This window comes from Condylura cristata, unplaced genomic scaffold, assembly GCF_000260355.1.
Source record: "Condylura cristata isolate star-nosed mole 26May11 unplaced genomic scaffold, ConCri1.0 scaffold00025, whole genome shotgun sequence".
Taxonomy (NCBI): domain Eukaryota; kingdom Metazoa; phylum Chordata; class Mammalia; order Eulipotyphla; family Talpidae; genus Condylura; species Condylura cristata.
In genome coordinates, this window is record NW_004567126.1 from 28461149 (window position 1) to 28486510 (window position 25362).

At 58.6% G+C, this 25362-nt stretch overlaps 2 protein-coding genes across 4 annotated transcripts in view; one reads left to right on the plus strand and one right to left on the minus strand.

Annotated features, from left to right (window-relative positions):
* Positions 1-5183, plus strand: part of PLIN4 (perilipin 4) — a 12914-nt gene extending 7731 nt beyond the window's left edge. The window contains exons 6-9 of the mRNA XM_012729412.1: positions 1-798; positions 911-1098; positions 3790-3876; positions 3953-5183. The exon at positions 1-798 is cut by the window's left edge and continues 1 nt beyond it. Coding sequence (XP_012584866.1) covers positions 1-798; positions 911-1098; positions 3790-3876; positions 3953-4285 — 1406 coding nt within the window. The 3' untranslated portion in view covers positions 4286-5183. The remainder of the gene's footprint in view (positions 799-910; positions 1099-3789; positions 3877-3952) is intronic.
* A 979-nt stretch (positions 5184-6162) lies between these two features.
* LOC101629478 (hepatoma-derived growth factor-related protein 2) lies at positions 6163-25356 on the minus strand. Of its 3 annotated transcripts, none has more exons than XM_012729875.1 (16): positions 25280-25356; positions 22930-23006; positions 22680-22818; positions 14377-14568; positions 12896-13012; positions 12734-12805; positions 11417-11585; positions 11247-11322; positions 10802-11114; positions 9836-9939; positions 8907-8980; positions 8677-8747; positions 8244-8345; positions 7872-8085; positions 7021-7153; positions 6163-6733 (listed from the first exon to the last, which is right to left on the minus strand). In XM_012729875.1, exons 1-16 carry the CDS (start codon positions 25349-25351, stop codon positions 6634-6636), a joined length of 2025 nt encoding a protein of 674 aa, XP_012585329.1. In that variant the 5' UTR covers positions 25352-25356; the 3' UTR covers positions 6163-6633. The 3 variants fall into 3 exon arrangements, with proteins under 3 accessions (XP_012585329.1, XP_012585328.1, XP_004688936.1); XM_012729874.1 differs by having other exon boundaries at positions 6164-6736; positions 11417-11582; XM_004688879.2 differs by having other exon boundaries at positions 6164-6736.
* Between the last annotated feature and the right edge of the window lie 6 nt (positions 25357-25362).

The window sequence follows — 25362 nt, forward strand, 5'->3', positions numbered from 1 at the left end:
TGAACGTGGCCAAAGGGGCCGTCCAGGGGGGCCTGGACACCTCAAAGGCTGTTGTTATAGGCACTAAAGATGTTGTGTCCACTGGGCTCACTGGGGCAATGAACATGGCCAAGGGCAGTGTCCAGGCTGGCATGGACACCACCAAGACCATCCTGACCAACACCAAAGGCACAGTGTCCACTGGGCTCTCCAGTGCTGTGGGCATGGCCAAAGGCGCCATGCAGACAGGACTGGACACCACCCAGGAGATTGCGACAGGCACCAAGGACACTGTCTGCAGTGGGCTGACGAGCACCGTGAATGCGGCCAAGGGGGCCGTGGAGGGCGCCCTGGACACCACCAAGACTGTCCTGACAGGCACCAAAGATGCTATGGCCACAGGGTTCCCCGGGGCAGGGAACATGGCCGAAAGGGCTGCCCAAACTGGCCTGGATACCACCCAGAATTGGCTGCCAACCTCCCAGGACTCGGTGCCGGGTGCCCATGCCAGTTACAGGGCCCCAGTGGGGGGAGGGCATCAGACCCAGCTGCTCCCTTGCAGTGCCCCTTCCTCTGGGGTCTCTGATCCCTCAGACATACCATGCGCAGGCCTGGACCCTGCTGGGGAAGCAATGGAGGGCGGTAAGGGCCTGGCCCCTCCTGTGGGGGCATCCCCGCAAGGAGCCTTGCTGGGCAGAGACGAGGTGGGGCATATGGCCACCACTGGCGGCCACGCGGGAGCCGTGAGCTCTGCTACCCTCCGGGGTGAGTTGGAAGAAGTGGGGGAAATCTTCCACCCCATGACGGTCCAGGAGCAAGGTGAGAGCAGAGGGGACTGGGCACTGTGAACCCCAAGACCTGGTTACCTGGGAGGCGGGGGGGCTGCAGGGGAGGGGTTTATGCCCAGATTGCGTGATGTCTTCCTTTCCAGCCCGGCTGGCGGCCTCCGAGCCTGGACCCAGGGTGTTCTCAGCCGACCAGGGCAGCTACTTCGTGCGACTGGGTGACCTGGCGCCCAGCTTCCGTCAGCGGGCTTTTGAGCACGCCCTGAGTCACCTGCAGCACGGACAGTTCCAGGCCAGGGCCACGCTAGCCCAGCTTGAAGACTCCTTCCAGCAGGTAAGGGCCTTCTCTTCCCCAAGGCATGACTGGGGGAAGTGATGAGACGAGCAGTCAAGCGTCTGAGTGACGGTTTGGCCCACACTGCGCTGCGACCAGGGTCCCACGGGCGGTGCCATCAAGGTTTGCGAGGTCACAAGCACTGTTCTCAGGTGACGAAATCACCTAACAGGGGTGTCAACAGGTGACTTAAACATTTATTTATGCACACAAGAACTGGGGTACAGGCCAGAGGTGCGGGGGTGAGAGGGTTCACAGAGTGGGGAGCAGAACAGGTGGATTGGCTTAAACACACTGCAGAGGGGAGCAGCGGGTGGGTCAGGAGAGGTGTCTGCTGCGCCCTGGGGTCACTCCCTGGCTGGGAATCGAACTCCAGCGCAGGGCTGTGGAGAGCTTCATCCTGCTGCACTTTGACCTGTTGTGCCACCAGGGAGGGCCCATGACTTTCATTTAAACTAAAAGATCCATTTGGACTTTTAAGAATACAAGTCTGCCCCACGTGAATAGTTAGGCTCTATTTGTGCTGAGGTAACAGCAGATCTCCAGAAAACATCATTTTTTCAACGTCACGTAGCTATATGGTGGAGAAACAAAACCCCAGCCGCGTCTGACAAGCCGTGGCTCACCATCCGAGGACCGGCTTTCGGGATATTTTGCCTCATGGAGTCATGGAGCCCCAGACTGGCTGACACAAAGTGGCCCCGCGGTTCGGTGCCGGCGCCAGTGGGCTCTGCCCGCTGGCCACTGTGCCCTTCATACAAAGGCGTCGCCTCCCAGGGTGCACGTTCCCGAAGGTGTCCTTGCTGTTCGGCGGCTGCCACCCTGACAGACAGGTCGGCCACGGACCCCCCCGCCGCCTCTGCCGTGGCAGCTGATGCTCACTGCTGGGGACTTTGAGAAGTGGCCAGGCTGCCCAGTGGGAAGCCACAGCACCCCTCTGTGGCTGGTGGGGTTGGTAACAGGCCCTCAGTTGAGGAACCCCAAGTTTTTTGCGTTAGCGGTCTTAAATATGGGAGTGCAAGAGCCCTGGGTGGAGGGTGCGGGCATGCCGGAATTCCAATCCGCACCCCAGGGTTCTGTGAACAGCAGTTTGGGGACCACTGCACCAACCCAGGCAACTGTGGTTGTCTGTCAAGTGGGTACGGGCCAGGGATGCTCTACTGGGGGCTCAGGAGGGCCCCCACGGAGAACGACCCAGTCCCCACAGTGCCGAGGAACCCTGAGGTAATTATTTGGGAAAAATGGGTAGATACCTAGTTCATCCTAGCTACCAGAATGGATCCCTAAAAGGTAAAGCAGTAAACCAGGATGGCCCCCCACACTTGGGAGTCACCCCCTCTTCCCCAGAATAAATGTCTAAGTGTCTGCAGTGTCCCAGGGCCTCAGGGGGTCAGATGATGCTAGAACGCAGTCTCCTGGAGCCAGTGAGACCCCAACCCAGAGGGTCTCACCCAGGGGTGACCCGCCTCAGGAGACCAGGGGCATGGCTGGGGTGTCCCGGCACTGAGGGTGGAGGCCAGGGATGCTGCTCAACACCCACAGTGCCCAGCAGTGAATGCAGACCCAGCACGGGTTTTACTGGCGGCGAGGGCCCTGCCCGTGGGGAGCACGGTCAGCAGGTCAAGTGCCAGTCAGCTGGAGTTTCTATACGAATCCTGGCAGGCCTCTGGCACGCTGCAGCCTGACAGGCTCCCGGGCTCCGGATGTGCCCCGGAGCAGAGCTGGCGGGGCGCAGCTGGTCACGCGTGGACGTGAGCGAGGAAGCCCCGAGAGGCTGCAGTGGTCTTTAACTGAGGAGCGCAGGGCGCTGGCAGGTCAGCGGTGACAAGAGCTTGGTTTGCACAGGGCAAGCTGCAGATCCCGGGTGGGCCCCCGAGATAGGGTCCAGGGTGGGGTGAGAGCTGCTGCTGCACTTTGCAGTCACGTGCTGCCCTCTACAAGCTAGAAGGCAGGCCGCGGAGACTGGACGGTGGGAGGAGGGGGACTCCTACGTGCCAGGGACCCAACAGTCAAGGAGCAAAGGTGCTGGCAGCTGCCCCGAGGGAAGACGAGGAACAGGGAAACCCCGTGAGAACGCGACAGCGAAAGGGCAGCACAGTGATGGCTGCGACAGGGAGGGGCTGGGCACAGCACCGGGGGCGGGCCAGGCCACAGCACCGGGGGCGGGCCAGGCCTGGCAGGAGGGCAGCCAGGAGCGGAGGCTGCCGGGCACCCTGGGAAGGGCCAGCAGGAGGCTCTCCAGGCCCCAGGCAGCGTGTTGCGCAGACTGGCGGCCAGCGCACAGTGCGCGTGGCGGGGGCCTGGGCACGCGTCTGGGCGTGAGCGGCGGGGTCGGAGACCGCACAGCTTCGGGGGGACTGCATCCAGAGGGCACGGGGAAGCCACGGGAGGGTTTCGCGCTGAGGAGTGACTTGACCTGGTGACACCGTCATCTGGCCCCCTGGCGATCTTGTGGGCATTTAGGTTGCTGCCTCTGCAGTGAGGTGACCAGCCTCTGTGGTGCTGCTGGCTCTCCACCTGTCACCTGCCCATCGTGCCCACTGCCGGCGTCTAGGCAGAGGCTCCAGGGCCAGGGCTGGGCACACCCCCCAGGCCTCGTGCTGCTTGGGGGGGCGGGGGGTGGGAGGGGGGGGTCCTGCCAAGAAATCCTAAGTTGTCGGGAAAATCAGCCTGCTGAGCTTCTCTTTCCAGATTGAAAAGGCCAAGCAGGCCCCAGAGGCGCAGAGGTGGTCAGACCAGGGCTCCGGCCGCCGAGTGGAGGAAGCTGGTCCCCGAGAGGTACCCGCGCGAGCGCCAGGGCTGCCCCCACCCACCCACCTCCGGCCCCTGCTCACCTCGCTCCTTCCTCCCGCAGGTGCCAGGCGCCGGGGCGCTGTCCAGGGCCTGCAGCCTCATCCAGCAGCTCCACGTGGCCTACAGCACGCTGGCCTGCGGCCTCCAGGGCCTCCCGGCAGAGCTCCAGCAGCAGGTGGGGCAGGCCCGGCGCAGCCTCTGCGAGCTCTACGGCGTCGTGTCCTCCGCCGGCTCTGCCACCGAGCTGCCGGCGGAGCGCCTGGCCCAGAGCCGCAGGAGCATGGGCCAGGCGTGGCAGGGGCTGGAGGAGGCGCTGGGCAGGCTGCAGCACGGCCCGCCGCTCAGCTGGCTGGTGGGGCCCTTCACGCCGCACCCTGGGGAGCAGCAGCTGTAGGGCTGCCCCCCAGGAAACGTCTCCCCGGCCAGCCCCGACGCCGCTGAGTCCCCAAAGCTCGGACCTCCAGGCGGGGCATGGAGAACTCCGAGGGAAGTCACGCCACGCACAACCGCACTCAGGCACCGGCGCCTCCTTCTGAGCCTCGGCCAACAGCCGGCCAGAGAAGCAGTCAGGGAAGGTGGAAGGTGGAGCCCTTTCATCTTTCGGGGGCTGTTCCGGCCCGCGTCTGCTAGCAGAACGAGCGGGCCTACCCCCACCCTGGCCCCGACCGCGCACGGCCGGCCCCCAGCAGCCGCGGAGTCCGAGTGCCGCGGCCTGGAGCACCAGAGGCCCAAGGCACACCTGGCTTCACCGCGCTCTGCGGACACTGCCATCACGAGCCGGGTTTGTGTCAGCTGCAGCTAACAACTGACCAGTGCGAAACATTTCTCTCAGCGTGCTCATTCCTACGTGTAATTAAGGTGTGTGCACTGTTATTTTTAGAAAAATGCTATTACACGCTTACCAGACCAGTCTAGTGTCACTCATTCGCACATCCTGGGAAACCCAAGTATTCGTGTCACGTACCTACGGCAACAGTCGCTACCTGTGGCGGTCAGCGCCCACGCTCTCGGGGCGAGCCTGTGGGGTGCCAAGGTTTCTGAGGTAAAGTCACCAGCAGCTGCAGCACCGCTGACAGCCTGGGCTCTGGCTGGCCTGGCTTGAGGACTGAAGATGGGCCGGCGGCAGGTCTACCCACACGCCCCTCCTGGCCCTGTCCACTGCACCCTGGCCTTCACCTGGCACGGTCGGTTCAAAGGCTTCCAGACTTGACGTCCTAAAAGCGCTGGAGCCCCCGGGCTGCCCATGAAAGCAAGAAAGGGCCTGACCACAGGCCATAGCTAGATGTGAGCCCCAGGCTTCTGGACCTGTTAGTGCTCGAAGCAACTCCGTGGGTCTCCTCCCTTCCTGTGTGCTTTCTGGCTCCTCAGGGCGGTCCTGCCAGGTGGGCAGCACGTGGAGAAGCGAGGCCACAAAGGCCCGGCCCCCTCCTGTTGCCTGAGGCAGCGCGCCGGAGATGTGAAAACTCAGAATGTTCATACCGGGCCTGGCAGGCAGCCCCACCTCGAGCGGGCACTAGCCGCGCCTCAAAATGCCAGAAGCAGAGCCCTGCCGCGCGCCTGTGTCCCAGAAGCTGGAGCCACACCATTTCCCAGCGGGGGTGGGGCTGCTGAAGTGCCCACACCAAGCTCCGACATCCGAGCTCCAGGATGGAAGCCAGCTGTCCCCAGAGAGACCACAGGAACAGGAGTCATGAGGGACTCCACACTGGGCGAGCTGAGCTGCCGGCGGTGCGGGGACAGTCGGGCACGCCCCGGCAGGTGACAGAGCCTCCGCAGCCAGGCAGTGTCCGACAGCAAAGCAGGGCGGCTGGGGTCAGGAGTCTCTGAGGCCCCGTCTCAGAGGGGTGGAGGAGCGTGGCCAGAGAAGGCAGGGCTAACGTGCTAAGGGCCACTGTTGCTACGAGCCAGGCCTGACTCACAGGTCCCCCCCGAATCCACGCGACAGCCCGAGCCAGGTCAAGCCCAATGCAGGAGAGCAGAGGCCCAGGGTGGGAGCGCCACTGGCCCTAGGCCACGGCAGGCTGCTCACATTCACACCTCCAGCAGCGACCGAGGACAGCCGGCAGCACCGGCCGGGCAGAGCTGGGTTGCTGGGACCAAGGGTCTTGTCTGGGAGTCGGACAGCAGCAGGAAAGAGTCACGGCAGAGGCTTCTGGGGAAGGCACGGTCCCGGCTGCCCCGGCCCTGCCTCAGCGCCCACCCCTCGGCCACCCCACCCTCTGGACCTCTGGTCTTCCTGCCTGGGCGCTGGGCCAAACATAGGAAGAGTCAAAGCACTGCCTCTGTGTGAGCTGCAATGTTCAGAGGTTTTTATTTCTCTTCACTTTTGGAAAAGTCTCCCCCCACGCCGCCCTCCTGCACTGCAGGCCTACAGGGCTGGGCCGGCCGGGCCGGGAGCACCGTTAGAAATAAGTGCACACTTACTGTTCATGGTGACCCTGTGACTGAAAACCCTTTGTCCAGAAAGAGCCCCTGACCGTTGCAGACAGTTCCCAGCTCTGGCCTGGCTGCACCACTAATGCTAGAAAACCAAGCCAATAAAAGTGATTTTTTTTTTCATAAAAAAAACCCTTTATAGTCATTTCATGTCGGTCGGAAATCACAGAAATTAGGCAGAAGAAAACCCAGGGGGACAAATACAAACGGACAGCAGGCGTCTCCAACAGTTCCCTGACCCCTGGCGGAGGGGAGGAGCCGGGCAGCCTACAAGTCTGTGCGGCGGGCAGGGCCTGCTTGCCGGGCTCAGCTGTCCTCATCGTCCAGGGACTCCGAGTCCATGCGCGCCCTCTCGCGCTCCTGCCGGTCGCTCCCCGGCCCATCCAGGTCAGCGTCCCCCCTTGCACTGCTGGCAGAGCACAGCCCAGGGTGAGCAGGCTGGCTCCGAGCCTGCTGCCCAGACCACACGCAGCGCAGGAAGCAGGAGCCACGCTCCCGCTGGACAGGCGTGGCTGCACGCCAGGCCCCGGGGGGGACCCAAAGCAGCCACCCAGCTGGAAATCAGCTGCTAAGGTGGGGAGGCCCCAGTGAGGGGAGGGGGCTGCAGTCTGTGGGGCCCTTCCAGGGCAAGCCTGCCCCCGAGAACAGCATCCTTCCCAGGAAGTGGCCCACAGGGCCCCCGATGACACTTACTCGTTGTGCAGGAGGTCTTCAGAGGAGCCGCCACGGGGCCCCTCCTCTGAGGTCTGCCCTTCCTCCTGCTCCTTGTCCTCCGGCTCCTCCCCCTTCTGGGAGGTGGCCTCGCCATTCACAGGGGCTGAGAGATCTGGGAGGGAGAGTCATAGGATGCTGTGGGGTTGTCTGGGACCCGTAACCCTTCCTGATGAAGCTGGTGAGCGAGCCAGCACTGGGCCGAGGATCCTGAGAGACACTGGGCCCTCCTGGGGGCCAGAACTGGGCACTGTGCGTGCCTCCCTCTGCGCTCACACCACATCCCGGGGCAGCTGTGCCCATGCCCCTGAAATGGGGGACAGGAGGTGGCCAGCCTGCTGCAGCCTGGGGCACAGTAAGGGCTGCCCTCTCCAGGTCGTTCCTTGGGGGTTGAGGCTTCAGCCAAACCCTATTCTTAACTGGGTATAGGGAGACTCCCTAGCACCCGTCACTGGGACCATGTGATCCCAAGAAGGTAGGTCCTCTCCCATCCCTCGGTCACTGTCCCTCTAGGATGACCCCTTTCTCTTCTCCCCCGCAGCCCCCCACAGGCTCCGGGTGCAGCCTGAGGCCTCTGCCGCATGGAGGAGGGTCCCACGCCTGGCCCTCCCCGTGGAGGGCACACTCGCTTGCACCCTGTGCACACAGCCTCCCAGCCCATCCAGCTCGGGGAGACGATGCCGTCTGCGAGCCAAGGGTCAGGCACCAGCAACCCTGGGACACAGCCAGGCCTGTGCAGAGTGCCAAGGACCTGCCTCTCTGGCCACTGGGGGAGGAGTACCAGCTGTGCCCAGCAAACCGCCTGCCCAGCCCCACACCCTCTGGCCCCTCACCAGCGTTGGCCTCATCCCCTGCTTTCTCTGCGGGGGCCTCCTCGCCAGCCAGCGTCTCCTCAGTTTTCCCCGCCTCAGACTTGTCCTTCTCCACACCAGTTCTGTTTGCCTTCTGGACAGCCTCGATCTTTGGTCCCAGGACCCTTGACTTGAGTCGGGTGTAGACTTCTGCGGCCTTCTCCATCACCTCCTTGTTGGCCTTGTAGCGGCGAATCTGGGTCCCCAAAAGCCCGCCTCAGGACATGCCGCTGGCCTCCTGCCCTGTCCAGGCCCCTCGCCTATTGCTGCCACTCCTGGCCACAGTGGCATCTCCATGAAGGGGGGCACTACCACGTCCACAGGTTGCCCACCCAGGCCTCGCCCCTCCACTACCTTTTTCAACGTAGCCACCACATCTGTGTTCTTCTGGAGGATCTGCGAGGTCACCTGCAGGGTCCCCAGCTCCTCTAGTGCATTCAGACATCTCTTCACGTCCTGCAGGGTAGGGGGGAGTAAGGAGGGACAGCACCTGGTCCAGGGGTCCTGGCGGGGCAGAGGAAGTTCTGAGGCCCTCCTTTTGGGGAACCAGTGACAGGTGAAAACGCGGGACAGACAGGAGGGGGCCTCGTGGGCCTTCCATGAAGCCACAGGTGGGGCTTTAGCAGCAAACACTGAGCCTCAGGAAAGCCCAGGGCCCTCGGCCAAGAGACCTGGATGGGCACGGCAACACCTGCCCTCCTGCCCACACCCTGCCCTTGGCATGGCTGCCCAAAACTTCTAAGGAAGATCCAGACATGACATGAGGGGTAGGGAAGACTTGGCTCACCGGATTGTCAACCTTCAGGGCAAACTTGATTTCACTGTGAAGCTTCTGGAGCTTTTCCTCCACGGAGGGTTCTGTGGCCAGGAAGAGAAGGCACAGTGCAGGCCTGAACAGGGCCACGAGGCCTAGGCCATCAGGCAGACCAGCCTGGCCTCCTCCACCGCCAGACCACCGGCTGGCCGCGAGGACAAGCCCTCTGCACCTGCCCTCCTCCCTCGCAGCGACCCCCTCACCTTTCTTCTTGTCCATCTTCCTGTCTGGCTGGAACCCTTCAGACCGCTTCCGGGTACGCTCCACCTTTACCTGCCTGTGGGAGTCGCACCCCTTAGATGGGCCCCGACCGACATCCCCTGCTACGCATGCCCCTGGCAAGGAGTCAGGGTCTGTGGGGCAGCCAGCACCTGCTATGGAGGAAACCTTTAGGAGGCCCGGCGAGTGGGGGGGCAGGCCGTCGGGACCGGGCAGAGGGTGGGCACCCAGGCCACCGGGCACCACCCTCCCTCGGGTCCCTGCGAGCAAGCACATGTGCAGTCCCGGGATTCTGGGTTTGTTGTTGCTTCAGCACAAGCCTGGGGGTCAGTGACTGCTGGGCTATTAAAAGACACTCCAGTTTGAGACCCAGTGAAGCACCGCTGCCACCCGAGTCGCTCTTATTCGCTGATATTTCTGACAAGCTGCCCCCATAGGCGGATCAGTGATAGCTGGAATTTCACTTAGAAAGCTGTGATTTGATTCTCCCCACCTCCACCGCCTCAGGGGCCTGACTTAAAATATCTGAGAACCACAGGAGGTTAAGGACAATCCCACATACTGTGGACATCGGGGCGAGATCTGGGTGGGGGCCACTTTGGCACTATGGGGTGTTAAGCAGCATCCCTGCCCCACCCACTGGGTGCCGAGAGCACCCCCAGTCGAGATGACCACAGATGTCCCCAGACCTCTAGTGTCCCCTGATTGGGGGCCAAAATGCACAGGTGAGCACAAGGCTAGAAGAGCAGTTCCTGGGTGGGCTTCCAGAACCAGACCCTTCACCCAACTGTCTCCAAGACCAAATTGGAAGCTGAGGCCCTCCCACGACGGCTGAGGGACCCCTGGGAGGCTGAGACGGGCCGGGTGAGGAAGGGCGGGGCCTGCCTAGAGCAGGAGGCCACAGGGTGCTGACCTGGCTCGGGGCTTCTCCTCCGGACGGCCTCTCTTCTCCTTCTGGCTGGGTCTCCTCACCGGCTCTGTGCTTTGTGACTGCAACTTCTTGGCTGACTTCTTCGCCTGCAGAGCAGAGAAGGGCTGACGTGGCAGGGAGCGGGGCTCTCCAGACCCCTGCGTCCTCTCCCTTCCAGACACAGTTCCGTGCTTCCTGCCACCACTTTCATGCTGCTGAGAGCTGGTGGGATGAACACGATGGGACGGGGAGGAGCTCCGTCCGGTCTGACATGGACAGCAGCTTCTCATGCCCTGAAAGGCCCTGCGGGAAGGTAGAGGCCAAGCCTGTCACTACACAGGGCAGCCCGGACCAGAGCCAGACGCTTTCTGTGGCAGGCACCAGGTCCGTCTTCGCGGGGAGAGCACATGCCCTCGCCCGCTGCCTCACCCCACTCTCCTTGACGGCTGCAGGTTCCATCAAGGTCTCAGGGCTGGGAAATGGGACTTTCAGATTCGGAAGAATGTTGAGGGTGGAGGGGGAGCCGGTGGGCCCAGCCACCCCACACAGTACCTAAAGTCACCACTAACCCTTCTCAGGAAGTCCTAGCTACTCCCACACTCAACTCCAAATTGTCCCCGCACCCCGATGCCAGAAAGCACCCTTCTGCACAGCCCCAGGGTGCCCTGGGGTAAAAGTGCCCAAGTCCTCCCCACAGTCCGCAAGGTCCTGCACTGCCCGCCCTCAAGTGCTCTCCTGTACCTGCTGTACCTGCTACATGATCTACTCCTTGTCTTGTTCCTCCAGAAAGCAGGGTCAGTCCTGCCCCAGGGCCTTTGCCCGTGCCGTGCCCCCCACCCAGAATGCCCTCCCAGTTAGTTCCACAGATTCCTCTCACTCCAACAGATACTGAGTCTTTCAATCAAAGCCTTCAGTCAACCCCGTGGAGGCTCTCAGGGACCCCGAGAACCCAGCCTAGGCTGAGCGCACCTCTCTCTCCAGCTCGGCCTCCGGCTCTGAGTCAGAAGTGGACTGAGGGCCCCGGCCCCGGCCCTTCCGGCCTCGCTTCTTGACCGGCTCCTCCTCGTCCCTGAGCTCATCGCCACTGCTGGCACCACTGCCCCCCTGCGGGGCGTCACCACGCTCGGCCCGCTCCCGCCTCCGCTCTTTCTCTTCCTTCTCCTGCTCCCGCAGCCGCCGCAGCTCCTCCTCCTGCTCTCGGCGCCGCCGGGCCTCCAGCTCCCGCCTCCGCTCCTCGTCCCGCCGCTTCCACTCGCTGATGCGGTCCACCTCATCGCTGTCACTGGGGGTGCAGGCAGTGAGGGGCGCTGGTCCTTGGAACAGGAAGCTCCGCCACCAGGTCCCTGAGGGGTGGGCCCGCCTACTGCCGGGGGCCCCGGGGTCGGGTTGAGGACCTGGCAAAAAGCCACCCCACCTGTCACTGCTCGAGGTGCTCGGGGGTCGCTCGGGCTTCGGCTTCCGCCCACGTGGTTTTGGGGGTGGCTTCTCAGCTGGGGGAAAGAGAAAGAGGAGGCTCACAGACTGACTCCTGTTAGAGGGGCAGACGCCGCGTTGGGCCACCCCAGGAGGTGTGGCCGCCCGTACCTGGCTTCCGGCCCCGCAGAGGCTTCTTTACAGACACATCCGTGTCGGAGTCTGAGGAGGAAGAGGAGGAGGACGACGACGACGATGCTGACCTGGTCACAGCCACGGGCTCACCCTTGGCCCCATCTGATTCTGCTTTGGAGTCTGAGTCGGAGGCTGAAGGTGCCTTCTGGGAGAGACCAGGGGCAGGCCCTGAGCACCCCGCTCCCCAAACCCTCCCCGCAAAAAAATCCACCATCCCCCCAAATAAGCAACTCCGCTTTGGCCAGAATCGCTGGCAGTGCTCAAGTCCCTGCAGCCGCCGGTGGCGTCACCAGGGCCACAGTGACGGTGGACTCTGTCCCAGGTCTCCCCCACTCCTCAGCCGTGCGTGTGCGTGTAAAGGCAAGCCCAGGGCCTTCCAGGAACAAGACACCTTGCCACACAAAGCCTCGCGTGTGGGCCCGACCAGACTGGCCGCCTCCTCCCCGTGGGCCTTGCCCACGGCGCACGTGTGCGCGTACACGTAAAGCCACGAGCACTTGGACACCCCTGCACCACTGACACGCGCAGACACAGCACCGCAGCGCACTCCCCTGCGTGCGACAAGCAGACGAGCACCAGCCTTGCACTGCAACACACACGCGCCTGTAGCTCTGCCCGACACGGAGCGCTGGCGCGGGAGCGCGCGGCCCCCCCCTGCCCCCCCCCGCCAGCGCAGAGCCCATCCCCCCTCTCCCACACGGCACATCCCGGCATCCGCCCCAACGCGGACTCCAGCGGCCTCGCGGGCGGCAGCCTGGCCGTCCCGGCTGCCGAGACCCTCACAGACTCAGACCCCAGCGGTCGAGGCCACAGCACGCGCACGCAGAGGTGGGCATCCCGGCTGTCTCCCCGGGCCCACGCGCCCCCCTCCGGAGACCGACGCCTGCCGACAGACGACCAGGTAAGACGAGCGCGTGCACGCGAAGAACGCTCTCCAGCGGAGAGAGGACGAGCTTGCCATCCACAGTAAAATGGAAGGAACTCTGGGGGGATTAGCAAAGCAAAGCCCAAAGAATAGACAAACACTGGATGGTTTCATCTACAGGCGAGAAACAAAGCAGGTGAGCAGATGGGCAAAAACAAGCCAGTGCACTTCGCAACAGACCCGGTTAGCAGAGGGGGTGGGGAGCAGGGCTGGAAGAGGCTGGAGGTAGGTGGTGCGCTTTGCTTTTGTTAAAGAAAAGGAAATGAACAGGGAGAACCACGTGGCATTGTGGACAGTGGCTGGGGCCCTGCAGAAAAGCTCTGGCGCGCCGGTGGGCACAGAGACAAGCCCACAACGAAACCCTCTACCTTTTTCTTCCGTCCCGCCAGGGGGCCCCGCCTGGGTGCCCGCACCACAGTTTTCTTCTCTGGGGTAAAGTCCTGGGGGGAGAGTGGGGACTGACATGTAGCTGCCGCAGCTCCATCCCGCCCAGCGCCCCTCGCCCACCCGAGGAGCCGGCAGGCGCCCACCTGGTCACTGGTCTTCTCAGACTCGGATGAACTTTCTGAATTCTCCTCCTCGGACGGAGACACGCTGGCTGGGTCCAGATCACTGGGGGCCTTTCGAACTCGCTTTGAGACTGACATCTGGAAGGGGAGCAGCTCGAGCAGATCGACATTCACGCACCACGTCTCCCGCCTCGGCAGCAAGCCCTCCCGCCTGCCTCTCCCAGCCCTGGGAAGAGCTGAAGGTCTGGAACCTTAGGGGCTGGCAGGGACCCCTTCAAAAGAACCCAGTAGATACCAGGGATGTTAAACTCAGGGGACATGATGTTCAGTGAAATAAGCCAGACAGAAAAGGACAAGCGCCACGGACCACAAAATGACATTTCCCATTGACGACGCACTGCGTACAAGACGCGGGAGGCCCGCACTCTCCAGGCTAATGCGTCACCCTCCACGCCACTCACTTGACATGAATCTCCTAGTGACACAGTTCTAAAAACATGCCCACGGTTGGGCCACACGTGAGTGTGCCGTGCGACCTACCCACAGGCCACCCTAGAGGAATCACAGCCACAGAGACAGGAGTGGACGGTGGGTGCCAGGGCTGGGTGAAAAGGGGCGCAGGTGTTCAATGGAGACAGCTTCATTTGGGAAAGTGAGAAAGTTCTGGAGTTGGGGGGTGGGACGGTTGCCCAATAACATGGCTTTACTAAATGCCACCTAAAAATGGCTCAAGTTCTGTGGTGTGTGTACTGCGCCACCTTCTCCACCCTTCCTCTGGCCCTGCCGGGCGCCCTCACCTGTCAGCTGCAGGAGCTCTGCACCCCTCTGCTTCCTGAGGAGCTGGCCGCAGGCCTGGGTGCGGCTGCCCCTTCCCATTCTGAGCCTCAGCGAAAGCGTCCGCTCCTCAGGAAGCCTCCCTTCACCATACCCTCTACATCTTTTATCTACAGTAAGTCTAAACTATTATAATTGTAACCAAGAGGATACTTTCTTTAAAAAGTTTTTTTAATCAAAAGAACTTGGTGTTAGAAGCTGGTCTTTTCATTCTGCACTCAAATAGCTAGTGGCAGTGAAAAGGCAGAGAGGAAAAAAGGGGGCAAAAGAATCTTCAAAACAACTGAGAACGCACGTCCACGCAAAAACATGTACGTGACTGTTCGCGGCAGCACTGTTTCTGATGCCGAAAAAGCAAACAATTCAAACGGCTGTCAGCAAAACAGCAGCCAGTGTGGCCGCCCTCTGCGAACACCCGGCCAGGAGGGGCACGATGGGCACCACACAGAGCTCCTGGCTCACGATGCTCGTGCGGGCAAGCGCGTGTGCCCACTGGCGTGAAGTGGCCGGGACTGGCGCAGCCGAGGTAGCAGGGACGGGGAAGGTGGGGACGCTCTGGGAACGGGGTTTCTTTCAGAGTAAGCTCTAGGATGCAATCTCAGGCGTTGCTGGGCTATGGCCACTAGCCACCAGCCACCCAGGGCCAAGCTGGCCTGTCCAGGGCCTACCTTCAAGGCTGATGCCTTCCGCTTCAGGCCACTGTTGTCGCTGCTCTTGTCGGAGTCCGAGTCGCTCTCCATTCTGTCGCTGGCGGCTGCCGCAGTCACAGCTGCGACAGCCATAACCCCCCGGTCCTCATCGTCTTCACTGCCACCGGCCGGGTCGGCTTCAGGGGCCTCACTGTCGGAGGAGCTCACTGGCTGAGGGATGAAGGGGAGGGGCAGAGCACGAGTCACCATCTGGGTGGCATGACCAACCAGGGCGGAGGCCCAGCACGCACCAAGGGGACGCAAACGTAGGGCCTGACCTTGGTATCTGAGTGGTCAAACAGGCCCCGAGAGCCCTGAGAGGTGAGGCAGATGCGCACGTGCGGTGAGCACTGGGGTTCAAGGTTAAACTAAAGCTCTCTGTGCATTAACTTCCACATGCCAGCTACACGGACGGCACCGTGTAGGCCTTGCAGGACTGGAAAATGGATGAACCCATTCATCAAGGATGAACAGAGCACAAGACTTACTCAGGGCTACGCCCAGGCCAGCAAGGAATCCATCGACGTTTGCTTTTATCATTACTACTGTTGTCCTTATGATCACGAGGAGGAAGCAGGCCTAGGGCAGGAGCTCTGGCCTTACGCTTCCATGCACTGCAATTTCTGTTATACCCAAAAGACCTGCTCGGGCAAGTGGCAGGCACCTAAACAGCAGAGGCTGAGACAGCTTCTTCTGACTGCCCACACGTGGGGCACACTTATACACCGGGTCGAATCTGTGGCTCAGTACACAGCTAGGTATTATACCAGGCCTTGGCGCCTGGCCCCAAGCAGCTTACAATCTAGAGAGACAACTGTAGGCATATAAATAGCATGATGTCATATCACCGTGACGGGCAAAACCTGTTGGTGGATGCGTAGCTGCAGCAGATGGTCGTGGGGGGGCCCTGGAGGGCGAGAAGTTTTAGTTGAGGAGCTGTCACAAGCATGCAAAGCGGTAGGGGCTAGATAGATTCCAGAACGTGGGAGCAGCATGGCTGACGATCCCACAAAGATGCAGGGAGGCTGGTGTAGTGAGGAGGTCACAGAAAGAGAAAGGCAGGAGAGAGGTGGAGCGGTCAGGCCAGATCATGCAGGAGTTGGCAAGGGTCGACCTCGGCAGTCAGAGTGGAATTAGGTCACAGGACCAGCTCAGATCTGTATTTTTTTTTTAAGATGTATTTATTTATGCTTACAGAACTGGGGTATGGGCCAGAAGTGTGGGGGGTGAGAGGATTCACCAAAACTGGGGTACAGGCCAGAGGTTTGGGGGCTTACCAGAGACAGAGTGGGAAGCAGAACAGACAGATCGACTGAAATACACTGCTGAGGGGAGTGGGTGGGTCAGGAGAGGCTTGCCTTGCCATTGCGGGTCACCTCGCTGGCCGGGGATCGAACTTGAGCTGCAGCAGCTGCAGAGAGCTTCATAGTGCTGCGCTTTAACTTGCTGCACCACAAGAGAGGGCCCCTCAGATCTGTTTTTCAACTTTTTTTGAATATTTTGTTTTGGGGAGGAAAATGGAAGAACCCATTCACCGTTCTAGTGAACACAGTGCAAAAGCCGCTACTACCGGGCCCTGTGTGAGGATGACAGACAGAGGCCTTGCCTCGGGAGCTCACACCCCTAATGGGGAGGCAGCCAGTAAATGCAACTGCAACACAGATGAGAAGCGGGGGGAGGAGGGGTCCCACAGCTCCCGTTAGAGGGACTCAGTGGCACCCAGCCTAGCACAAATGTAAGACGACGTCACGTCACAGTACATAGTACATAGTTCACTCCGTGTTATTTCTAAATAACGGATTTTGGAAAAAAAAATAAACAGACTGAGCACTTTAAACACCATTCTCTAAAAACAGCCCAAATTTTTGTCTAGTGATGAACACACAAAGTGGCCTAGTTCCAGGATGGGATATTACTCAGCCATAAGAAGGGCGTTTGCAGGGCCCTCCCTAGTGGCACAATGGGGAAAGCGCAGCACTGTGATGCTCTCCGCAGCCACTGCAGCCTGAGTTCGATTCCCAGCCAGGGAGTGACCCACAGGGCGCAGCAGGAGAAGTCCTATCTCCCGGCTGCTCCCCTCAGCAGTGTGTTTCAGTGGATCCATCTGTCCTGCTCCCCACTCTGGTGAATCTTGTCACTCCCCGCACCTCTAGCTGTACCCCAGTTCTTGTGTGCAAAAGTAAGTAAATCTTTAAAAAAAAAAATGCGTTTGCTGACACACATGGAGGAAACTCAAAAATGAACTCGATTAGAAGCTGCCAGGAACAAAAAACCAAATACAAGTTCCTATGTATATGCTGTGTCCAGGAGATGCAGATTCATAGAAATAGAACGTTCCCAGGAACCAGAGGGACAGGAGAATTGGGGATGACTGCTGACATAAAGGGGGCTTCTTTGCGGAGAGATGGGAATATTCTAGAATTTGACAGTAGTGATAGGGCATAACACTGAGAATACACAAAACCACTGCAGTGTATCTTCTGAAATAAATTTTTCGTCTATGGTTAGTATCTGTTAGGAATGCTGGTGAGTAGTATGTTGTGAGAAATCAGATAGATCCCAATTTTTAAAAATAACGTATTTAGTGCTCGCTTCTGCAGCAGATATATTTAAATTGGAATAACAGAGATTAGTCCATGTGCAAATTCATGAAGTGTCTGTGTTTTTAAAGAAAACAGGCAAATTGTTCTGCTCCCCTCTGTCTCTGGTGAATCCTCTCACCCTCCGCATCTCTGGCCTGTACCCCAGTTCTATATGAATAAATAAATAAAATCTTAAAAAAAAAAAAGAAGAAAGAAAACAGGCAAATGGTCGGATAAACCAAACTCAAAAACAGGCTCCTGAACACTGACTGCAGAATTGGGCCATGGGAGCAGAGGCGGGGAGTAAGGGGGTCGTGGCCCCCAGCAGACTACACTGGTGGACTCTGGGTGCACTGGTGCTGGGAGTAACAATGGAAGGGCGATCCTAGACTTAAAAATACAAACAACAATGTCAACAATGTTAGCTCAATTAAAAAATATATCAAAATAAAAATGATAAATCTTTGTCCCTGGGGAATAAAAGAGAAAGTTTAAAAAAAAAACAAAACAAAACAGGGGTCCTCCCTGGTGGCACAGCGGGTTAAAGCGCAGCACTAAGAAGCTAAAGCCACTTCAGCGTGAGTTCGATCCCCGCCTGCCCCGGAGGTGACCCACAGGGCGCGGCAGACCTCTCCTGACCCGCCCGCTGCTCCCCTCAGCAGTGTACTTCAGTTCTGCCTGTTGTGCTCCCCACTCTGTCTCTGGTGAAACCACTCATCTCCCCTGCACCTCTGGCCTGTACCCCATTTCTGTATGCACAAATAAATAAATCTTAAAAAAAAACAACACCCCAACACTGGGCTGCCTTTCCTTGGCAAGATCAGAGTGGGGCCTGTACCTGGGCGAAAGAAAATCCAGGAGACCAATCGTGCATCAGAGTCGGTGGGGGAGCCCAGGCCAGCAGGACTCTTGGAAGTGAGACCAGGAATGAGAAGAGCCAGAGGCTGAAGCTGGTTCCAGGGGGCCCGAAGGAGGGGGACGACACCAGGAGGCTGAAGGAGGTCTGGGCAGCGCATCAAAGTAGAAACGCGCAAAGAGCATGGAAATGTGGGTGTCAGCGCTGGAGTGGGATGGTAACACCAGAAGGGGGCTCAGAGGGAGCCCCCTTCATGCTCACTCCTATACGAAGACCCCGCTTCTTCCCCTCCAGGCGGGGAGCCTCCCCGGCCTTCATGCCCAAGGCAGGCAGGGTCAGCAAGGCCTGCTGCCGACAGCCCTCACGGACAACGCCCTCCGTCGCCCTTGTAGTGTCACAGTGTCCGAGGTCCCGCGAAGGCCTAGTGGTGCCAGTTCAACGAGACAAACTAGGACGGCGGGGACAGCTTAGACACCGCATAGGTCAGACTCCAGCCCTGACAAGCTGGGAGGGAACTGCACTGAGCTGTGTGCGTTCACTGCAGTCACCACCTCCCCTTCAGGGCAGTACGTGTCCGTCCAGGGGGCATGCAGGAGAGGGAAGGCGGCAGCTTGGAGAGTCAGGGACTACACGTGGCCCAAGGACCTCTTGGAGGAGGGCTAGGAGCAGCCCCGGCAGGAAGGCATGCGCTAAGTGCACACACCAGAGAGCGGCCCCACTCCTATCTCTGCGACGGTGGGAGCTGTCGTCCTCACGTGCCAATGAGGAAAAAGCGGCCTAACAGCTCCAGCTCACACAGCAGCTTAGTAAGAGCAGGATGCCCGTCAGCCTTGGCTTCCAGGTGGGCCCGGGGCACAGCGACTGCTGGTCTGGCCCTTCTTTGCTCCCACCACGCTCCCCTCAGCCGTGGTTTGAGGTACGCCTCCACTGCTCTCAGGGACGGGGTGAATGTGCAGGTTCCAAACCCGGGCAAGCAGTCTCCAGGAGGTAAACGACTTGCTCTACATTATCCTTGCAGATAAAGGCAGGAACTGGGGTGTCCCATGGTTGGCCCAAGGGGTTCAACTGCCTAGCAGCAAAGGGGCTAGAATATCTGATTCATGTGACGAGGTCTGGGGCAGAGAGAGACCAGGAAATAAGGCAGAGAGAGACCAGGAAATAAAAGCTGAGCTGGCCAACCTCCGACGACCACGAAGCTGAAGGCTGAAAGCAGAACAAGCATTTACCTGCAATGAACCTGGAACTCGGACAAGATAGAAAAGGAACATCAAACGCAGCTGGGCCTCCTCGTTCCCAAACGCCGCCTCTGTCACTTACTGTGCTGTCCCCAGCGCACACTTATCACTGGGTCCTCCCAGCAGCCCTGTGAGCTTCTGAACCTGGGACAGGCCTTCACCTCTTCAGCTACTGAGTGATGGAGATGTATAACCAAGCGTACTTTCACGGCGCTCCATCTGTGAGGGGCCACGTGTTTGATGGGGGTCCCACCAGACTCTACCACCTAGGTTTATTAATTACACTCTATGATGTTTGAAAATGGGCACAATGGCCCTCCCTGGTGGCCCAATGGGTTAAAGCACAGCACTATGAAGCTTCCTACAGCCACTACAGCACGAGTTTAACCCCCGGCCAGGGAGCTGACCCGCGTGGCGTGGCAGACCTCTCCTGTCATCCTGCTGCCCCCCTCAGCAGTGTGTTTCACTTGATCTGCCTGTTCTGCTCCCCACTCTGTCTCAGTAAATCCTCTCACCCCCGCACCTCTAGCCTGTACCCCAGTTCTTGTGCATAAATAAATAAATCTTTAAAAAAGAAAAAGGACACAATCACTTAATGATTGTTTCCCCATTGTTAAGCAACACACAACTATACTAAACCAAGTTCCTTCTAAGTCAGTGGTTCTCCACCTTGGGTGATTTTTATGAGCTTCTGAATCTTGGACAGGCCCCTAGGTGGCACCTGGCAATGTCTAGATACACACTGGTTACCAAGATGGCGCTAGGAGTGCTCCTGGCATCAAGCAGGTATGGTTTAAAGCTGTTGCTTAACATCCCACAGTGTCCAAGATGGCACCCCAAACAGAAAGATCTGGTACTGAGTGTTGAGAAACCTGGTCTAGGTCTTAAGAGATTTGATTTCTAGTTGAGTCACTCTGGGCAATCAAGTGAAGTTTCTGGACTTCATCTGTACAAGGGAAAAGTCTGTTCATCTGTAAAATGGAAAAGATATCACCTGCCCAGCTCACTCTCAGGACCACCGTGGGGACCTAAAGATGAAGCAGCTGGAACCACACCGAGACCAGTTTTCACCTCCTGTCTTGGTAAAGGGAAGGGGAAGCACACCTTGCTATTCACTCTTGGGGGAGGCCAGGTGGGGGCTGTTAAAGAATAAGGGCTGACATATATGCTCACAGGGACCAGCTGCCAAAGGCTGACAAGGAACCACGCACGGAATTAGATGCCTAAGAAAGCGACGTAGCATTTTATATGAACAAACACTCTTGGAGAGAGAAAGTATGGAGCTAAGGTAGCTGTGGCTTTCTTGAGATGAAAATAAAACAGTGGCCGAGAGGCAGCACCACTGTTTTGTGTACCTCTTCGCTGTCCTCTCCTGAGTCTATAGTGCCAGTTGAAACATAACAATTACCTACAAACTTTAAGGATGGAAAAGAAGCAGCTAAGCTGCTGAGATCGCCACCAAGCGGTGCCACAAGCTTGCCGGTGGGCTGGCTACGACAGGAGTGTCTCAGATAAGGCCTGGGAAGGAAATTCTCAGAGCTGCCAGGCCTCAGCTCCAAACTGTTGAACACTAAACCTAAACCCCTAGGGGCAGGCCCAGAGTCTGCACTTTAAACCAATGTTTCACGGAGGTGCAGAGGCATCGGGTTAACCCAAAGGCAGGAACGAGCTCTAACACAGCTAGCTCTTCACCTGGGGAGCCTGGAGAGGGCTCGTGTAATGTCAAAGCTGCACCACTTTTGAGTTTCATTTCCTCGAGGGCAGGCATCTATCCAGTACTTAGCAAGCTGTGGGTGTGTAATAAATATTAAATGGTACGATGATTCACCAGGAGGTAATAAGCCTCGGATGTAACCAAACAGAATTTGAGCAGGGGCCAGAAAATGATCTCTTGAAACTCAGTTAACTCCAGGACCTTCTGATCCGCTTACCAAGTTGGGGACATGCAAAGCCCAGGGGCAGCCAGCAGGTAGCAAAGCAGAGAATGCTTCCATCCCCATTTGCATCACAGGGGATAAAACTAAAACACTACGAGAACAGGCTGTGGGGTGGGAGAGGAAACAATGAGAGTGCGGGTCCAGCGGTCTGTGGTAGAAGACTATGGGTGCTCTGTGGTGTGAAGAGCTGAAGAGGTGGCACTCCAGACTCTTGAACCCTGTACAGAATTGTAAACCAACACCACAATTAAAAAAATAAAGCGAGTGGCCCTCCCTGGTGGCGCAGCGGGTTAAAGCACAGCACTGAGAATCTGAAGCCACTTCCGCATGAGTTCGATTCCCGCCTGCCGCCTGCCCAGGAGGAGACCACATGGCGAGCCAGACCTCTCCTGACCCGCCCGCTGCTTCCCTCAGCAGTGTACTTTGTCAATCTGCCTGTTCTGCTCCCACTCTGTCTCTGGTGAAGCCTCTCACCGCCCCTGAGCCTCTGGCCTGTACCCCAGTTCTGTATGCACAAATAAATAAATAAATCTTTAAAAAAAAAAAATAAATAAAAATAAAGCGAGATGCCAGTAATATGGAGCATGTGTGGGCCTGGCCACTCAGGTAACTGTTTCATGGGCCCACGTTCTGAATGGTGAGCTCCAGAAGGCAAGATTCACCCTGGGTCCCTGGTCCCGGGACAACATGTGGCAGGTGGAAACAGAAGTCTGCTGGGTCAGCAGGTGAGCGGAGCCACAGGAAAGCACACCTAGCCCATCACCCCAATTTCTCAAGCATGGCCAGGCACTCTAGGCCCACTTAGTCCTTCACAAACACAAGCCGGCTGCTCAGCCCCCTGCTCTGCAGCCTCAAGACCATGCTGATGTCTCTAAGAACTGCGATCTGGCCCCCTGCAGTTAGCTCCTGTGACTGCAAAACCAATTTCACCCCAACCCCTCCCAAGACAAAGCTAATCCTCCCCACCACCTCAGATCTTGCAGGAACCCCACAGTAGTGGTTAAAAGCAAAGTGAAAAACCCCTGCCCTGCCTCCCTTCATCAGCATCTCACCCCAAAGTACTTGACAAGGCACCCCTCTGCCAACCTTCCATGACAATTTAAGAGTTTAACTCCTACTTTTCTAAACTCCTTTGTTTTGCTGGATGCTTCCAAACACAAGTTCCCCAACACCTCTAAGGCTGCTGGCATTTTTTCCACCTAAACAGAAACTCCCACCTCTATTAAGTATGGCCTTTTTCTGAGGCTAAAGGCTAGCAGTAGTTGGGGGAGGGGCTGTTACGGAAAGAAAAAACGTTTTCCTTATAAAATGAAAATAGAAAGTTTTGTAAAAGCTATGGCGACACTTCTATTTTCAGGCCCCACAAGGGTGACTCTGCACTCCTCCACCCAATCCAGGGGACACCTGGCCATGTCTGGGACAGTCAGTCGTTACAGCCCCAGTGGGGTGCTCCTAGCATGCAGTATGTGGAGCCAGCGCTGCTGCTAAACACCCCACAGTGCTCAGGACAGCCCCCCAGAGACTGGCCCGGCCCGTGTCAGCAGTGCTGACAGGGAGGAGTCCAGACCTAAAAGCTTCACCTCCTTCCAGGAGACAAGCCAAGGCCACCTCACTCCCCTGCACACATGCACACCTGACCCCACTTGGGTGGCCCTCCATCCCAGGTACTCACCAGCGGAGCACTGTAGCTGGCGTGGGGATTGTTCTGGATCTCCCACAGTCCCTCATTGAAGCCTTTTCTCTTGTTGGGTTTTCCGTATTTATCTTTACATTTGTCGTAGGGAAAGAGGTCCTTGGGTCCCAGGAAGGCTCTGGAGAAAGGAACCATGGGGCCAGTCCCAGGTGAGCTAGGCCACCGAGGGGGTGGGGGTGGGGGTGGGGGGTACCAATTGGAAAATTCAGCCCTAGCCAGGGACACTTACGTTTCGTGTGTGCCAAAGAAGAAGATGGGGTACTTGTTGGGTGGGGGCTTCACGGCACCGTCAGCAATGTCATCAATCTGCAGTGAGAGGCCAGTCAGAAGGCAGATGGGAGGCAAGGGGTGTTTCACCCACTGCCCCAGGAAATTACCAAGAAATCAGCCAACTTACTCGGGGTAGGGTATGCTGGGGAAAAGGGAGCCTTCATTTTAAGAAGCCATATCACCTTCCCACTTAAGCATCTGCATGCTTCTGTGCAAACCCCCCCACTCCCCAGGGCACTTCACCTGAGCAAAGCCAAATAAGGTCCTCAGAGCAGCTGGGGGGGAGGCTAGGGAGAGCTTCTATGAACTCTCAGAACCCTCCCATAGGATCCCTCCCCGCAAGGGGGTTATCGGTGGTCGGTTTCCCAGAGACTGCAGCTGGCAGCTCCAAGGATGCAGAGGGTGGGGGGTGGGCTGCAGGAGACAGGCGCTGAGCATCCAGGAAGTCCCACCCTCTCCATACAGGCCCATGGGCTCCGGCAGCTGTCAGTCACCTCCCCACGGGAGGCAAGCAGCCCCTATACTTCCAATCAGGTGCTTGGAAATGTTAGGGGCTTAGAGAGCTGGCTGAAGGGAGGAGGTTCAGCGAACAGGGAGAAGCTGGTACTCAAGAAAGAAGAAAAGTACCAGTAAAGTTTCATTGCGCTGTGTACCCCAAGAATTTAAATGCAAGCAAAGAAGACTGGAGTGGGCTCTACAGTTCTTATTGATTCCTCCCCTTCCTCTTCAATGCTTGCTCCTGACTTTCTGCCTCCATTTCCTCAGGGCTGGTCTTCAAAGTCTTTGACCCCGGACCGCACCGTGGGCCTCTGGCATTCACCCCAAGCATCCCGTTCCTGCACAGAAGCATCCCCCAACGCCATCAAGGTGAGGACCAACCTGGGATGCCTCTAAACCCTGCCTCTGCCCCTGTCTCGCCGAGGATCTCCCTCTCATCCTGAAGCCCAGACATCCTCAGGGTAGCACCAGCACCACCTCTAACCCTGCGGTTGCCCAGTCAGAGATCCCAGAGGCCCCTTGGCATCCAAACCGAGTTCTGTGTGATGTCTTTCTGGCTACTTCGGCCCAACAGGCAGGGAGCAAGGCTGGAATCTCCAACCATACCACAGGGCTGCCCAGGTCACCTGCCCTGCCCACCTCACCGGGCTGATAGCCAGGGCTGCCATTCCCATCCCCACCCACCAAATTCCTTCAGTTGTATCAGGCATATTCCACCAACCTCAGACCTGAGGGTTTGGGGGAGCATTTGAATTCCTAAGATCTTGGGGTGACAATAACCCCACGTCCCTCCTCTTTGCTGGCTGCTCTCACAGTGCTTGAACTCCACTTTGCAGATCTGCAACTCTCAGGCTCAAGGGGCCCCCCCATCCCAGACCACTTGAGTTGTCTGGATTCCAACTTCCCCCAAAGAAACTCCAAGGTGTCCTGGGCCAGCCGCCTTCCCTTAGATGCTCTCTCAGCCTTGAGCCCCTGTGAGGGGGCTGATCTGATTCAAGCATCAGAGAGGACAATCCTCCACCCCAGTCTGGGGACATGGAGGGGGTGGGTCTCCACAGGGGATCAGGGTGCCTCAAACAAATCTGATTTACATGTCTGGTCCCTCAGACCTCTCACTTTCATATTCAGACCTGTCAGCTCTAGTAACCTTGTGCACAAAGCCCACAGCCCCAATGTCCAGTTCCGGTACTCCCTTACGCCCTCAGTCTTGATAGTCAAGCAGCTTCTCCCTTAGTGCATCCCTCATCCTTTGCTCCTCTCACACGTGGCTCTCAGCACCCACCAGAACTTGGCTTCTGTGGCCCCACAAAGAAGGTCCTCCAGTCTTGAGCACTTCCCTCTTCCAATAAATTCAACCCCGCTTCAAACCCCTCTTTTCTCTGCTTACCTCACCTCTTCCCCCCCCCAACCCTGTCCCCTCAGGTCACAGCTCCTGCACACTTAGCATCACTTCACTCTGACCCTGAGCAGCTCCTTCAGGGCGGGGTGCCCAAAACCTCTGGTGCGCGGGCCGCACAGAGGGACCCCCAGACCCCCGTCGCTCGGGTCCCTCAGGCCTGGCACCCCTAGCTCTCCCTACCCGCGCAAATCCCTCAGGCCAGGCACCCCAAACCCCTGGCGCGCGGATCCCTCAGACCCGAGTCCTCTCAAGGCTCCAGCGTGCGGGGGCCCCCCAAGCCCAAGTCTCCTCGGGCGTGTAGGTCCTACAGATCCGGTATCCCCCAGACTCCAAGTGCGTGAGCCCCTGAGTCTGGGGCCCCCAGAGCCCCACCCCCCACCCCCACCTTCGCCCATCTCCCCAGCGGCCTCACCCGGGCCGGCCAGTGCGGGTAGCCCTTCATTTTGGCGAACACCAAGTCCCCGGGCTTGAAGGCGTGCGGCATGCTGGCGGCTG